Below are 17,298 nucleotides of genomic sequence, written 5' to 3' on the forward strand. Positions count from 1 at the left end.
AACGCCTCCCACTGAAATATTAAAAGATTTTAAGAGATATTCTAAATGAAAAAACACAGTGTATATGTATATATTTTCAGAAAGAAAAGAAGAAATTGTTTTTTAGTGGGTGGGTGTGGAAGCAGTTATAATCGTTATTCTCTTTTTCTGCCATATAAGCAATTTTGCATTTAATATTACAAAAGAACTTTAGATAATTGACCATTTATTAAACAAAAACAAAAAAACAATTTAGAAAATCTAAGTAAAAACAAACATATTTTTTGTTCCTGTTTGGGAAATAGTTTTTAAGACTTATTGATAATTGCATTACTTTAGTTCAATTATAAATTCCTGTAAGAGTTTTTAAAATTGTGTACTTTATTTATTTATATTGTTTTAACACCCGTTTCATGATCCAGCCCAGCATCTATTAATACTGAGCCTAGGATGGTAAACAAGGAAGTCATTCTGGAAACCGGTGATTTGGGGTTATTTCGATAGATACTAATGAATGAAGCTCTGCACAAATTTTAAATTGAAAAAACAATAACTAAATATTGATGAAAATATGAGATGATGAAATTTATATAGACTATACTACGATGGTACCATACTGGACATTATACTATCCTTCTCATATTTACTTTTCATTGCAGAAATGGCATTTTTAATTTGAGAATCACTAGGGAAATCATCTTGTAATGCATTGTATGTTTGCTTCAACTTTAATGCTGCATCTTTGGGCTTTACTGTTATTTGAGTTGCACAAAATATTGAAACTAATGATTTCTTATATATGAATCCAATCCCCCCTTTTTGAAGTTAATAACACTATTGTGCCCTTTTTTTTTGTTTCACTGTCAATGCAGTAATCTGTTGACAAATCTCAGATTCATCTGGTATGTAAAATTCATTGGGATATCTTTAAATAAGTTTTTACCTCATCTGACCTGAATCCACAGTTTAGTTTAATTGCTACACTTAAACCATCACATTCACAAATGCATCTAGAATATTTTAAGCATGTTTCATTGCCATGTTGTTTTACTTTACATTTACAAGTTAACTTCTTTATGTTGGCTCTAATAGTCTCGGGTCAGATCACAGGTGTGGTCCAGCGACCTAGACCTTGAAAATAGTGCCAAATATCTTCTTTTTGTGCACTCAAAACAACTCAAACCCTTTCTGGAATGACTATTTTTTTTTTATCCATGTCAAGATGCCAGGCTAGCTTGTGTGGCAGGTGTTAAAAGTTTTTACACTTTGAATAGAATGATACTGATTTTATGTAGCAGCTGTGAAAACGTTAATCACTTTTTTTCTATATTGGTTTCAGGGTGGATTCTGATGGTATATATGAACAGTTGCCAACGGATGGAAGCCATGGCCATGATGATGAAACAGTTTCACCCACAGCCTACCTAGATGATCCTCCTTTAAGTCCCAGTGACGAAAGTGATTTATATGCTAGTGTATGCAACCAAGAAAATGGTGAACACTTAGTCAAACCTAGCCAGTTGAAGAATAGAAGAAGTCTTCAAGCAGGTTAGTTTGGTGATGTAAATTTTCATGTTTAATTTTTTGTTCTTATAAGTTAACCATAAATTTTACAAAAGGTTTCATGCATGACATATTAGATTTTTTATGTATATATCAGGACTTAGTTAATTGAAAGCAAAGCTGATTTAGTCTGTTTCGTGTTTATTTGAAACTTTTCAGTGTGTTTATATGTTACTATTATTAGTGGATGAAAAAAAAATATTTGGTACTATTTTTGGTTAGTAGTTTATTAATTAAATGTGGTTATGTTTCTGGAAAGGATATAATTCATGCGTAAATTGTGTTTTAGAAATTTTGTTGAATAAAAAGCTTTTTAGCTGCTATATTAATACTGTTAGGAAAAAGCCCCAATTTTTTTCCTTTTAAACTGTTTAGCTCAATGGAAAACTATCAAAGCCATCAGTTTATAGAAAAGTGTTATTTTAGAAATATTTTGAAATTTTATGTGAAACATGTTTGATTGCTAAAACAGGGACAGTAATATTTTTTTGTTGTTCTTGCTAATTTTGGCTGTATATTCTTGCATATATACAGTAATATATTTGATGAAATATGGATTCAAAGCACTGTTATTTGCATTGGTTTCATCAGAAAAGTGTTTTCCCCAGAACTTGTAAGAGTTGGAAGGCCTATTGAGCTTGAAAAATGTTTTTCCCAGAAGTTTTTTTATTTTTTGTATTTCTAAGTTTATTATATTCAGTATAGTTTTGACTGTTTTTTTTAAATTTATATTAACATCTATAATGACAAAAGAGCCTGTGTGTGTGACTGCCATAACTCCAAGAGGAAAGAACCTAGAGACCTGAAACTTTGCATGCATACTAAGGGAGTTCTGAGGGTATGCACCTGTGTATTATTTTTTATATTTGGCTCAAAAAAGTTTTTGTCAATTTTTTGCCTTATAGCCCTTAAACCCTATAATTCTGCTTCCTGAAGGTTTATAGAAAAGTATCTATTTTTATCACTTACTGAATGAACAATATGTGTAGGTTTTCTGCCAAATACTCTTTTTCAACACAAACATTGGAACAAAAATACAAATCTGAGAATTAAAAAAAAAGTTGAAATAAACTAAGTTTGGGAAATGGTAACAAATAATGGGAAAAAAATATGAATCAGAAAATATTGAAGAATTCGGAGAATGAATCTGAGAAGCAAAATTAAAACTATTTGCTTCTAAAAAGAGTTGAATTAAGTTTTGGAAATGGCAACAGACAAATCAATTAAAGAATTTGTGCATTGGGGTAGATATTGAAGTAAATAAGATAATAGAGACATTTAACTAATACATTGAGGCTTCTGTGAATCGTGAGGGGGACCTTAGAATCCAGCATCGGAATGTGGGTATTTTATACTATTTTACATGGAGAAAAAGGAAAAAATAAATGTTCTGTTTATTAGTACAGTCAGATATTAATTTTTATGCATAAGTATGTTCTTTCAATTACAAGTACAGGTTAAACTAAAATTAAGTTTTTATATATAACTTGGATAATTATAAATTTATTGAAGTTTTAATTTCACTCTTATACAACAGTCTTGGTATAGCTTATTCGTTTTAGCATTTCATCCAAGTTAAGCTAGAGCAGTAGAATTTATAGTATATCAACAATGCTTCATTTATTTCCTATTGTAATATTCTGTTTTCATTTTTTTGCACTTTAGTCAATGTAAAAGTTGAATATTTCTTCAATTGTGGTATTTGAATATAAATATCTCATTGCATCACACCTCTCTTAACTTGAAGAATTTTACAAGTATATCTTTTCATTCCATCTATACAATATCACCATTCTGTGCTTATTGTGTTTATTTTCTGTTAAAGCTTTTTATTTTTTACTATCATAAAACCTGTTGCTGGTTAACTTGGTGTCTGTTTTTCTTTGATGTTTCTGTCTTGTTGCAGCTAACCAGTGGGCGCTTTCTAACATCTTTTTCAGAACTGTGCCGCCAGTCTTTCCCTAGCACAGAATCTCTTGATCGGTCTGTTACACTAAAATCTCGTGACTCTGCTCCTCCCTTACCTCTTCCTCCTTCTCAGTTTGAAAGAGACTCCCACACAGGCATAGACCTCACATTTCCACCCCCACTGCTTTCCACATTCACAGGAACTGTAGCTTCCCCATCATCTTATCAAACTCAAGTTCATTACTCTCCTCACCTCTCCCCTCCTCAGTACCCCTTACCCCCAGGATCAGCTCACCCATCTCTCTATGCTACAGGAAGGAGAAGGCCTGGTACTCACAAACCCAAGCCATCTCTGTTTCCCCGTTATTCTCTAAAAAAAGCTGAACGAGGGAAGAGAACTGAGGCAGGGATTTCCTCTGCTCCATCAGCTCCCAGTCTAGCTTCTGCACCTAGGCCAACTGATGACATGGATGCCTCAGACAGCATTACTGACGATGATGATACATTGTCGTCAGGCTTAAGTGGTGATTAAAGTTTTCTTTTTCTTGATGTGGTTTGAGGCATTTTAGAAAGAACAGCTGCATGAGCCGTAGTCAATCCTTGCATGAGCATGTTTTTTTTTTGACAGAAATGGTTACTGAAATTGTATATGTGGCCCTCTTGAAATAATTGGTTTGTAATAATTTTCTTAATGTAAATTTTCTTTATTTGCTGCATGATAATTTTTTGTTTATGTTAATTTATATTTCCTTTTAAGTCTTCAATACTGACATCACTTATTTTAATAAATACCTGCTCTGTTGAGTGTAGTAGTTACAGTACAATAATTTTTTTTTTTTCTGTTTTGGAGTTTAAGGTGTTGTGTAATAAGTATCACCTGATTCATTTTCCATTTTTAATATAACCAAGCTAAAGTTTGGGTGTGTTCGAATGTATTTGTGTTAGTTCATAGTGTTTTCTATAATTATATACATGTACATGTCACATTAATTTCTTGAATTTAACTTGTTGGTTTGAATGCATGGAATATATTGTATTTTTCTTTGCATGATTTGTCATGTTTATATTTTTGTATATGTATGTAAGTTGTATTTACTTGTAATATCTTAGTCTGTGTATATGCTTTAAGTGTAGATGATGATTGTGCATATTATAAGATTTGTAGAATAACCTTTTGAGAAAAGTATGATTGTTTTCTGACTCTTGTTTTGAATAAAAATAGAATATTGTTGTTTTAGTTTTTAAAAATTTGATTTCTCTCAAAACTAATTTTAAGAGAAGATAAATATTTTCTATTTGAGTGTTTGTGGTCAGCTAAGATAAGAAAATAAAACTTCTTGCACTGAAGATGTTTTTAGATTTTGTAGAAATTTTAATACTTACTTGGAATTTTGTTGAAATAAATGTAAAATAACTTAATATTTGTTTATTTTTTTGTATTGAAGTTTATCTTTATTGGTGAATTTTTTTAGAATAGGACAGGGTTGTTTTAAACATTAAATTTTGTTTGTCAATTCTGATATGTCATGTGTAGCACTTCATTTCACAAAGCTTGAAGATTTTATAATGACAAGTTGTGAATGGTGAAAGGATGGATGGACAGTATTTTTATCCACTAATGTCTTTTATAAGGACATAAAAAAAAAATATGTTTGTGGGTAGAAGTGTAGAATTTTGTCACAACGTTTCGCCAGCTGGCTGTCCATTCAAAACCTTTGTCAACTTTTGTTTATCAAAGAAAGAAACTAAAGGTTTATCTTCACTATATAGGAAACTGTAACTGTACTTGACCACATTATTTAACATTTCACAGGTTATTTCTGTTGTTTTAAACTAAGTATTGGCTCCACTTTCAAAGAAAAATTTTTTCATGTAAGTTGAAGCAGAATCTTAAAGAACATATTACTTATGATGTTGCTTTTAAGAAGGCTGTAATGAAATGCTGATATTTTTTTCCTTCTTTAACTCAGTTTTTCTATAACATAGTAGTCAGACAAGATGTTTAATAGAAATGTTTTATACTTATTTTTTAATGAATCCTTAACCTACTGAACATAACCTATTAAACTGAGACAGTATTGGTTTTGAAATAGATTGAACTTTCCATTTCTTTTCTCTGAAGGTTATGGGACACATCCCCCTCCTCCAGAACCTGCCCCTCCTGACCTTCCCCCATCACGTATAAGGAGGGGGCCTCCTATTCCAACAGGACATCATGCTTCTCGTACAAGTTTGGATGAGGGTACAAACTGCTCTTCTTCTTACTCATCTTTTGGGATTCTTTTTTAACTAACAAATTTTTCTATTTCTTATCACACACAAACTACTTTTTCTGCAAAAGTGATTATTCTTTACATTTTAAACATAATTTTGTTATTGTATTTTATAATGGTTTCAAGTAGAACTTAGGGCTTATTTTAGCATTAATAAATCCATATAATTGGAATTTTGAAAGTCAAAAACTGCTGTTGCAGATTAAAGAACATCTGAATTTCTCTTCCAAGCAAATTGTTATACTTCAGAAATTACAGCTCTTATTAGATACCAAGGTTTTTAAACATTCAGTAGACAATTTTTTTTCCTTAATATGATATAAAGTTTAATTCTGAAGTTTTTATAGTTTTAAAAAACTGTGAAAAAGTAATGAGTCATTGACAGTACTTGAAATTATTTGTTCATCATTCTGGAATTATGACAATTTGTTATGTCAACAACCTTCTGTGACAGGAATATATTTTACAGTACTTAAAAACTAATGCTATGTCAGTTTATAACTTTAAGATAACAAAACAACCACAAATAGGATAGGACTTTCACTTAATCCTCTTGCTACAGACAGATTAAAATGCTCATGTCGTGACATTAGAGTTACATTCAAAATTTAATTAAAGTACTTTATTATCATTGTATATGACTAAACTTGGCATCAAAATATAGTGAATAAATCAAATTTTGATATTATATAAGTTTTAAAGGAAATAATTTAAAAAATTCTCTCTCTCCACTAGTAAGATAATTGTGACATTTGTACTCTAGCTTCTCTCTTTTCTCTATTTATCACCCCTATGAAAAGTACAGAATTTAATATAAATTACTCTTTATAATATAGATGTTACTAAGGCAAAGCATAATTTTTATAGCTTTCAATCTTATTTATTTACGGAGCCATAAACTAGAAAATCAGATCCACCTGTCACACCCTTTCTTTCACAAATTGCCAATAGTTCTATCTGATGTTTTATACCATATTATTTATAACTAATAGAAAGCCAAGGTTTTAATCTATCAAATGAGGTATTACATTATGTTGTTTTCTCTACTGAGTAATGTCTATTTTGCCTCCAGTTTGAAAATTTCACTCCTGGTATTCACATCAACAAGCTTAGTTAAATTTTTAAAGGTTTTTATAATATTGTTAGAAAAACAGATAAAGTAGGATAGTTATAGAACCTTGTTTGCTTTGTGCATGTTATTATTCTGTGTTCTTAGGTGAATTATTTGATTAAATAAAAAAATTTAGTGTACCAGTGCCATTAGTATAAAAAGAAAAAAAAACGTAGTCTTAACTTTCATCAACAGTCAACGGCAAAGAAAAAAAACAAGGACATAAGTATGCACTATATTTCTTGTTTTTCGTGTATATTCTTTATTTATTATTATAAAAGTAACTAAAATGTAAAAATTAGAAACTTATCAGGTTAGATGATGTTAGATTAGGTAAGATAATGAAAAATAATGGTATGCTCGCAAGCAGTTCTTGCATTACATAATTCAACATGGTAACTTGACTTGTGTGTTTGCTGAGTGATTTTCAACTTGTGTGATGGGAATATTAGTTGGATATGTGTCAAAGGGCAATAAAACAATAATATTGAAATATATACAGATGTATAGTATCATTAGCTTTAAGCTATTTAGGATAAACAATTGTTGTTTCTTGTTACAATTTGCAGTCATTTCAGATGAAAAGTTTTTTAATCTTAACATGAAAATCACTTTGCTCTTGAAGCACTTAACATTGACTCCATATATTCATGGATATATTTTTAACAAAAAATACTTAATTAAAGAAATTTGAGTTTTGGGTACAAAAAGCATGTAATGTTTACTGAAAGCGTGCTAGATTTCATGGAGATATACAAGATATACTAAAAGTTATAATATGGATACTCTGATTGTCACTTTGGGGTTACAAACTTGGCCGAATCAACTGAGCTCATAGCAAAAGGGTTAAAGGCACAAGTTTTATATTTTCACTTGTCAAAACACAATGTTTTTTCATTTTTCTGTTGGAGACACTAAAATAATATTTTAGGAAGAAGAATGAAAATTTTATGACGAACACTCAAAAGAGCTTTAAAAGGATTTAAAATAAATGTGATTCTATAACTGTGTAGTTAAGGTTATACAGTTGAACAGAAAGCCCTAAGTACTACAATAAAAATAGATGTCAAGAACCTTGAAGTAAAATTGTTCAAAAATATACAAGGTTGTTATGCATGTTTTCTAAGTGTTCTGGCAGTACATTAAAAATCTGTATTTTTCTGTTATAGTAAATTTGTTGGGAAATGGGTATGAAGCTAAAGTTAATTCAAATCTACTGCCAGCAGCTAAATTTTTTTCTTTGTATTTGGGTTTCATTTTACTTAGCAGAAGTTTAGGACTGTACAATAGGGCCTAGTTATTATATGAAAAAAGATTGGAGTTTACAAATTCAGTTTTCATTTTTTGTATTCTTCCAAAGTACCTGATATATTAATTGGTGGAAGATGAATAGATGTAGAAATTATGCATTAGATACAGATGTAATTTGTCTGTAATTAGCTGTTTACATCTTGAAATATTTAATCTATTGAAGTTTCTGACTAATTCGACTAGGCATTAAGGCATAATTTGACAGTCCGAGAGTTATTTTTGGAAATAATTTTATTAAATTACTTCACAGGAACTTTATTGTTATAATGCACTGCAGTGTTGATTGCCTTATGTTTGGTTTTTGAAATTTTCAAATAACTGTATAGTCAGTGTATTTGAAGTTGGTACTTATACAAGAACAGAGAGGATTGCAATGATTTTCAGAAACAGGTGTAAATATTAAGTCTGTTAACCAACTTACTTCTGGTATAGAACAATTTATTGTTTTCATTGCATATTTTTAAATCTATGTAAGAAACACTTGATTACTAGTGGAGTGATAAGATAATTTGACGTCTATTTCTTTTCAAAGAGAGAAAAGTTAGTGACTTCTCAATAAGTGAACTCTTTCCATAAATAAAAGGTTGAGTGTTTTTAATGTTTTTGTTTTTTCATTTCAAAAATATGATTAAATGTAGTAAGACAAACACTTACTCATACTTACACAAAAGTGATTGTCTTACTTGTACTTGTCCTATCAAAGTGCAGAAATGTTCATACTAGTTTCAGAAACTGATAGATTGCTTACAATGCAGAATTAACACCGAAAAATGTTTTCTGGAAGAGATATGTGATTACTTGCCTGGGTATTCTTTATTTGTTATTTATAAAGTTCTAGGTAACACTTTTAATAGTTTTGTTATGCTAGCAAGAACAGTTGATATGCAAAAGTTAGTGAGTTTTTCTATTAACCCTCATTGAATATCATTTTCACCTCAGTATTCATTGCTCCTTCCATAACTTAATGTATCTCTAACATAAAACATATTTCTTCAACAATATTTCTGCACATTTTAATTCCATAAAGTTATTTTTTCTATTAAGTGATAACTATCTTTCTATTACTGCTAATTAACATTAGATAATTTTTGATAATTGAAAGACATTTACTTACATTAGCAGCTGTTTATTCTTTCCTGCTTAGAATGAAAACTATTTGCATAAGCTTTGCTAATGGGCAGCAGTTTGAATATGATTCTGCTTTACAGTATGATTCTAAACAATTGCAAAAGTTTGCATGTATTCACTTTCTAACTGGTTACAGTCCTTGCCCCCCCCCCTTTTTTTGTTATGATATAATAGTTTAAAAAGTGATACACAAGGATGTAAACTTGTGATGTCATATAATAATAAGTTAAGTAATAAAAAACTTCCTTAGAGTTAGTAAAACTGTTTTTCATTTCTCGCTTCAGTAGCAAATTTTAATTGATTGTTTGTGTAATGTTCAGATACATGTTGCTTATGAATCTTGCAGATACTGGTAAAGTTAGTGATGGAATAAGTTCAATAAATATATTACTATTAAAAATATACAGCATTGAACTCTGTTTTAAGTTCTAAACAGAAATTACTATTGAAACTTAGAATAACGTGCTTACAGAATTACATGAGGCATGTTTTGTCAGATCCTGTCCTCACGGTTGCTTAAAATTTTAAAATCAACATCCCTTTTGTGATGTAAGTCCTTGTTTGCTAGTGACAGCGATTATGAATGAGCATATGCTCTTTTTGACTGGTCAGTTTTCCCATCTTCAACATGTTTTCCCTTCTCCTTCCATCCTCAGTGTCACCTCTCTACCTTGTTGCTGGAATCATGGGCTATTCTTTTGAAAGTGAGTAACAAAGCCAGAAAATGTGTTATTTTATTCGACATATTTAGGGGAATGTCTTTGACAATTGCTGTGGACATGGCATCTTTTCTGCATGTTTGCATTTGGAATTGTTATGTTTTACATGTACTTTTACTGTTGTATTCAACATTATTGAATTATTTTTATGCAGCAGTGGAATATCGTGGGTTTGGGATCCTCCTTACTGAAAGTGTGACTGATTTAAACTTTCTGCATGTGTTGCATGTAGCACTACACATCTGCTTTTGGAGTTGTATAGTTTACTCAACAAGAGATTTTTATACTTTTGTTATTATAATTCAGTTATTATTGGTGTGAATTTATGTTTAAGGCTGTTACTTTATTTTACTGTCATGAAACTGTTGAAAGTAGGCAAATGTTAATGTAGTGTTTTAGGGATTTTAGTGTGCAAGCATTGCATTCATAAATACTATAATATTGTCTGAATTATTTTGTTAAAACTTTGTAGTATTCTTGAAACTTTAACATTTATTTCCAAAGATCAAACTTTATTGATAATGAATAGGGGAATAAATTTTGTTAATATGAGATTTAGAAACAAGATTTTGTTAGGTAGAAGACAAAATTAAAAACTTGAGGTTTAATCTGCATGGTCATGTCTAGGTTAATGGTAAATGAAAATAAGTTTTACTTAAGTTTTCTACAACTAATTTTGTCCCAAATTGTTATTGCTAATTTCAAAAGCATTAAACAAGTAAATTTACTTTCTTTTTTTAAAACGGTTTTAGAATTATTAAAAAAGAAAGTTAATAAAAGTAATTATTTTTTGTATAAAATACAGTAAACACAAACAAAGATAATCAGACAGGTTTTTAAACAACTAAGAAGTTATATTTTATTTTTGATCCAGTTATTTTAAACTAAAGGTACTAAAACGTTCAAGTAAATTAAAAAGTTTTCTGATGTTAACGTTTTAGTTTTAAGCATAGATGCTATTTACTTTTGAGTTTGGATAAATTTTACACAAGTGAATGAAAAGTCTTATCTTACTGCAAGCAGCTGAGGATGGGGGATCTCAAGATTCTCTAAACAGGGAACCAGGTGATTGTTATTTTGATCAAGAAATTTCATGTGCTGTGATTGTAAAACAAAAAGTATGTCATAAATACGTAATTGAGTGTTAAAGTAAAAAATTTTCTTTAGTTTTAATATGCATATTGCTAGAAACAGTATAAAACAAAAGAACCATTAGGTGATCTTATCTAGTAACACAATGGTATTAGAATCCATTTTCATTACAAATATGCATGTTTTACATTTATAACAAACCAACAAGGTTTGTCAGCTAGCAGGATGTCTCCCATTGATCTGCACTTTAGGTGATTTCTTGTTTGAAGTCATAAAGTGTTTGAAATTCACCTTGTTAGTACAATTTTATGTTTTTTGAAGTAACTTAAACTTGTACAACTTCAAGAGTGTAAATTAGTGTTTTTTGAAAGACCTATTTACCTTGTCTTGGGGATAAAGTTGAATTTTTGTTTGTAGATCTGTGACATTATATTACTTAACAGTACTGGAGGTTATTCAGATATTTTTGGTTGTTTATTTCTTTAGTATTTTAATAGATTTTTGTGATTGAAATTTTTAGCTCAGTTGTAATTTCTGATATGCCATAATGAAAAAGCATATTGTATTTTGATAAATGTTTCCATAAAACAAGCATTTATCCATGTTTTGTTGATAACTATGAATTTTTTCAATATATGTAGTGCAAAAAAAAAAAGACAAAAAAATAATTTTTAATATGGTTTGAACTTATGACTTAAATGAATTAGTTATTAGGATTGAAACCTTTTTATATTTTGTATTTATGATTCTAAGTTTTGTCACACTGTCTTTGAAAGTGCTTCGTAGACAGTCCTGAATACCCAGTTGTATTTTTTTTTGTCTGTTTTGAGTCATCTTTTTACACTCGTGTTTTAAACTCGTCATCCATTCTGAAAAGCATGAATTTCTTCTATGTAATTTTTTTGTCTTATGACTCCTATTGTGAATATTTTGTATCCAAGGAAATAATCTTGCTTTCTTATCAGTTGTTTGCTCAATCAATGGAGCTAAATGGCTAAACCACTAATTAAAAGTACAAACTACCACTGAAATAAAGTATTAGCAATTGTTCTTTTGATGTTTATACATCACATATATTAAGACAAATTTGTTTTCTAGTTCTGCTGAATTTTGTAGTCAGCTTAGATATTAGTAGTACCTTTGAAACCATTTGCCAAAACTAGCAAAATTTTCCACAAAGTTTTGAACATATTAACATTTGGATAATATTTTTAGACATAAATTTTTGCTTTGTATTTATATATAAAAATAATTCTAATTTGGTGTTTATAGTTATAGAGCAAAATATTTTTTTTTTTTTTCTGATTTTATTATCTGTAAAAACTGAAAGGCAAGTCAATCATTTTTGATTGAGTTCATACTTTAATTGCTTAGTCCAATCAATAAACTTTCTTTTAATTACAAAAGTGTAATAGCTAATTTAGGATTTTTATAGTTTTTCTCTAAAACACATTAAGTAATTGAATAAGCTAAAATAATTGTTATGGATACTGTTATTTTTAAACTAATAACCTGTATCAGATACAAAGAAAAAATGACAGGCATTTGATGATAGTTTTATTACTTTATTTGATGATTACTTTTATTCAGTCTATGCAAGTTAGATTAAGATATTACAGTTTATTTCACATTAATATAAATGATACATATTGGTGAGTTTTTCTAAAAGATTACTTACAGAAGACTGTCATATCAAGAATATATGCTTTTTCTAAAAGGACTTTTGCTTTAGATGTACTTTTAAATTCAGAAAATACTTTATGGAAGTTGTTTGATCTTTTAGGTTGGGTAGACAACAGAATATATGAACAGGAACTAAGAGCACGGGAGTGGTTAGATAATGAGATGTATCATACGTATCATTCTGGACGCCATAAGATTCCTCCACCTACAAAACCTAAACCAGGAAAGCAGAAAGTAAGTTTCTGTAGTACTACACTCAGTGATTGCTTTAAAATAATAAAAGCAGTTGAAACTTAACTCTTGGTTTTTGTTTTCTTCTGTATGACACAGGTTCAAATCTCTGATGTTACTATATCATAAGTTACCATATACTCAAAATGTTTCATCTTTTTTTTTTGGCATTCTTTGTTGCCTGACACAGGGACAGGATAGATCATTCTGTTAGGGATTTATGCACATTTCTAGAACTTTCCAGTGGTTATGCTTCCACACAAGTCTCCATCTTGTTGTGCTTTCTCATGTATTGTCCTATTGGGTCTCTGTCTTGGTTGGTCAAAGGTCCTTTGATCCAGCTAATTTATTTCATCTCTCCTTAAGTATATTCAATCTTTTGCTGCAGTCTTTTTTTCAGGTCTCTTCATCCCTTCCTTCACTACTTTATGATGTTGTGCTTTAGGTTTATTTTGTATGCCACAGTTTAGCATGAGATTAGACACACTTGGTTAACTATGTTTTGGTTTCAGGTCATGTTATCTATAGTTTCTCATAGAAGTTTATGATTTGTATCAAGTGGTTTAGGCACATTTATAACAACTGTATTGGGTCATCTAACTGTTTTGGATGTCTATGATTAAAATGCTTCTCTTGGTACTTTTACTATTTTAAATCTTCGGTGATGGTTAGACTGCAACAATACTGTTCACACACACATACACACACACACAAATACACAGAATGTCCCAAAAGTAGGTATACAGTTGCATATGGACTTTTTATTCTGGGGAGTACTCAAAGACAAAGTGTTCAGCAGGAAATTGTGGAATGTTGATGAAATGAAAGGGTACATCACAGACATATTTACAGAACTTGATGGACAGACAGACTTGTGTCAGAAAGTGCAGAAGTGTGGCAGGCAGACTCCAGGATTGTGTGAACTGTGACAGGTTTTAGTTTGAACACCTACGTGATTAACTTAGGGTTAACTTTCCAATAATTCCATGTTGTATAAAGGGCTGTTAAATAAATTATCAATTATAAACTGTATACTTTAATTTTAACTTTATGCCTAGTTTTGGACCACCCTGTGCGTGTGTGCGTGTTGTATATATATATATATTAATAGCTGGCATGTATTTCTGAGATCTGTCTTTATTGCTTTGCTTTTCTTGACTGGGCCTACACTTGGAATTTTCATTTATGCTTTATTTTAGATGTGGACCAGATAGGATAAAGCACAGCTATTTGGTGTGACAGACTACATTACCCTGCCTCTTGGTACATAGCCTACCATCTTTTGTTTGCAAAATTCCCTTTAGTAGAAGCCATTAATGCATTATTGCAAGATTAGTTTTGCCCATTCCAAGTTTTCTGTCTGAAATTTGCAAGTAAAGTTGTAAATAATACATTTTTGAAGTATTTATTTGAGAAATTAACTGAAATGGTTTAGACAATGCCAATCTTATTGAATTGGTAACATAGTAGTATATCTCCCGCATTTTAAGGTTACTGTTATATATTTTTCATTGTATTTGTATCCTTAATTATATAAGTCTGAGTAGGCAAATTACGTGGAACATAAAGCTCTTTGAAATATTAGTGTTTTTGATTGCAATATATGCAGGAATCTCTTCCTTTTTTTTATCACATTTGTTCTGTATATCTGTATTTCATTAACATTCTGTTTTTATTCTTATTGTCATAATAACAGTTATTTTATCCTGATATGAAATAATTATAATTTAGTGTTGTTTTTTTCACTTGTTTAGTTGGTTGCAAATGTTACAAAGTCAAAAAACAGGAAAATAGCTTGTCTTATATTTATGGTATTATTATTGGTATTAACTATTTCAAATTAAATGGTAATATGTTTGAATTTTTACTCAAAAATATTCGGTATTAATTTGTAAACAAAAAAGTGATTTTACATGCATTTATCTTCATCATTTCATTTTTCTTCTTATTGTAGCCAGGAAAGCTAAACCTTCAGCAGTTCAATAATATCACTGATGCCATTGCCAAGTTTAACCTGACTACTCAAAGATGTGGAAGCTTGCATCCCAAGGTTGGCATGTTACCTGCCCCCTTAGCTACTCCAGAGAGCATAGATTTAGCTAGTGATTATGCACAAGTTAAGGTGGGTCTGTATTACTTCTGATATCCCATATTGTTCACAGTGGAGGTTCATCAGATTGCTTACGATTCCCTCCTCTCTTATTTTTCAAGATTCTGCTAAAAAAAAAGTTTTCAATAAAAATTTAGTCTTTTATTTTACCATTTTCACTTCAGACTGTCAACTTTAGTGGCTGTCTTAGCAGCAGCTATCAAACACCTGAAGTTTTTCTTCATTGGAAGTTTGTTTGAATAGTACACAGTTGAAAGAGATTATTCTCAGTTCTATCAATAATAACCAGTATAGCCCAATGCAGTATAAATTAAAGTACAGAAAGATGAAAGACCCCTCCCCTCACTTTTTTTTATTTAAACAAACTGGATGGGTATATTGAGACTCAGAATATTTTTGGAAAAATTAGTAGAGTTCTTAGTTTCACAATAATAATTCTGACATACCAAAGAGCTCATTTCCAAGATGTGATGTCAGTGCTGTAATAGATACCCAACTTTATGCTGTATAATGCCTAGCATGTTATGCTCAATCTGAAAAAATAATTGTTTATTGTGTGTAACTACATTTTCATAGACATCGTTGGTTCACAGTGTTGAAGGCAAGGATTGCATTAGATACAAATAAGATACCAAAAGTTTACACCTTCTTATCAGTAACTTCAAACGTGTATTTCTAAGATTTTAATTCTGTTTGCTTGTATTATAACTCTTGTTTGTTTGTTTTGGAAAGGATTATAATAAATCAAAGGTTAACTTTTGAAGCTAATATCAAGAAATATACATAACTAAATTCTCTCTTTAACAAGTTATAGGAAGTTGGATTTGTAGCAAATTGCTATACATTTCTCCATGATTTTGTAGTATTGTTTAGAAAAGTTTAGTAGGTCAAATTGTATCCCATATTCTATACTTAGTATTATTTAACTAACTTTTATATGATTACATTAGCTTGAATAGTAATGAAAATGAACTATATCCTGCTGAAATTGAAATATCACACAGCATGGAAAAAATAAAACCTTTTTACAGAAAGAGCTGAAAGAGTGTTCAGTATCGAAGGTTTTTAAGATATTGTAAAGATACATAGCTTTAGAATAATTCATGATGTTAGGAAAACACCTAGGTTCAAAAATTAATTAAAGATAAAAATGCAAAATCCTATAACTCTAGAATTTTTGAAATGTGGATGTCATGGTAGAGTGCTATGACAACATGAAAATATTAAGTAAACAGTACTGAAAAGATAAAAAACAAACAAACAATGGAAAATGACCATAAATAATACGTATTAAAAAAGATTTAAGATAAAAATAAAGAATTTACAAACATGAGAAAGCTTGTTGTTTAACCTGCAAGTTCATAAAAACTACCACCTCTTTCCAACAGATATGACCAAAGACACTTTAAAATTTCTAAAGAGATTACTTGCACAACAACCACCACCATTTACGTAGTAGAAAATCAATCACCAGTATGTATGGCATGTGCAAGTGACTCTCAAAGAGCATTTCAACAACCATAAATCTTCTGTTAACACTAAAAGAGACCTTCCTGTTGTCACTTTAAATTCTTTTCAACCTTGTGGAATATATCTAGATCCTGTGATCAGTGATCCTCGACCATTAGCTGAATGTATACGGGTTGGTACATTGGACTTACCTCATGTTGGACAAAGATTCTTGACTGTAATTCCAAATTTATCTTCGTATATATCTACACAAAATGTGGCAAGTTTTATTGTAAGATGTACAAGTCTGTTGTACACAAAAAATGAGACGTATTACAAAAGTATTTGTACTCAAGATATGTTTGGGAATTTTTGAAATAATGTTAGTCACATTCAGACTTTGATAACTTGGAGTGCAAGTTGATTTTTATGTGAAGAATAAAAAATGCTTTGGTCCATTGTAAATTTTGCATGTTGTACTTACATAACCCCTAGAACCACAGAAATGCATATCTACTGTTGTTTTAGTATCCCTACATATTGTATTCTCTCCAAGGAACTGTTGCTAAACCAACAATGTAGGTAAAATGAATAGTTGATAACCCTGATATCCAATATGTACCTGTTGAATAGCACTCTGTAAAAGGTCATGATATGCACACTTTGACCCTCCCCTCCTATGCACATAGTTAGTTGGCTCTGTGTCTGACAGATTTTTTTTTTCATGTGTGTGTGTGTGTG

At 30.2% G+C, this 17,298-nt stretch overlaps 1 protein-coding gene across 1 annotated transcript in view; it reads left to right on the forward strand.

Moving 5' to 3' along the window:
- Nucleotides 1–17,298, forward strand: part of LOC106464720 (rho GTPase-activating protein 190-like) — a 92,787-nt gene that overhangs the window by 49,732 nt on the left and 25,757 nt on the right. The window contains exons 14-19 of the mRNA XM_022392489.1: nucleotides 1,319–1,527; nucleotides 3,483–3,974; nucleotides 5,573–5,692; nucleotides 11,016–11,057; nucleotides 12,868–13,001; nucleotides 14,953–15,120. Coding sequence (XP_022248197.1) covers nucleotides 1,319–1,527; nucleotides 3,483–3,974; nucleotides 5,573–5,692; nucleotides 11,016–11,057; nucleotides 12,868–13,001; nucleotides 14,953–15,120 — 1,165 coding nt within the window. The remainder of the gene's footprint in view (nucleotides 1–1,318; nucleotides 1,528–3,482; nucleotides 3,975–5,572; nucleotides 5,693–11,015; nucleotides 11,058–12,867; nucleotides 13,002–14,952; nucleotides 15,121–17,298) is intronic.

The sequence above is a fragment of the Limulus polyphemus genome, unplaced genomic scaffold, assembly GCF_000517525.1.
Source record: "Limulus polyphemus unplaced genomic scaffold, Limulus_polyphemus-2.1.2 Scaffold1726, whole genome shotgun sequence".
NCBI classification, from domain to species: Eukaryota; Metazoa; Arthropoda; class Merostomata; order Xiphosura; family Limulidae; genus Limulus; species Limulus polyphemus.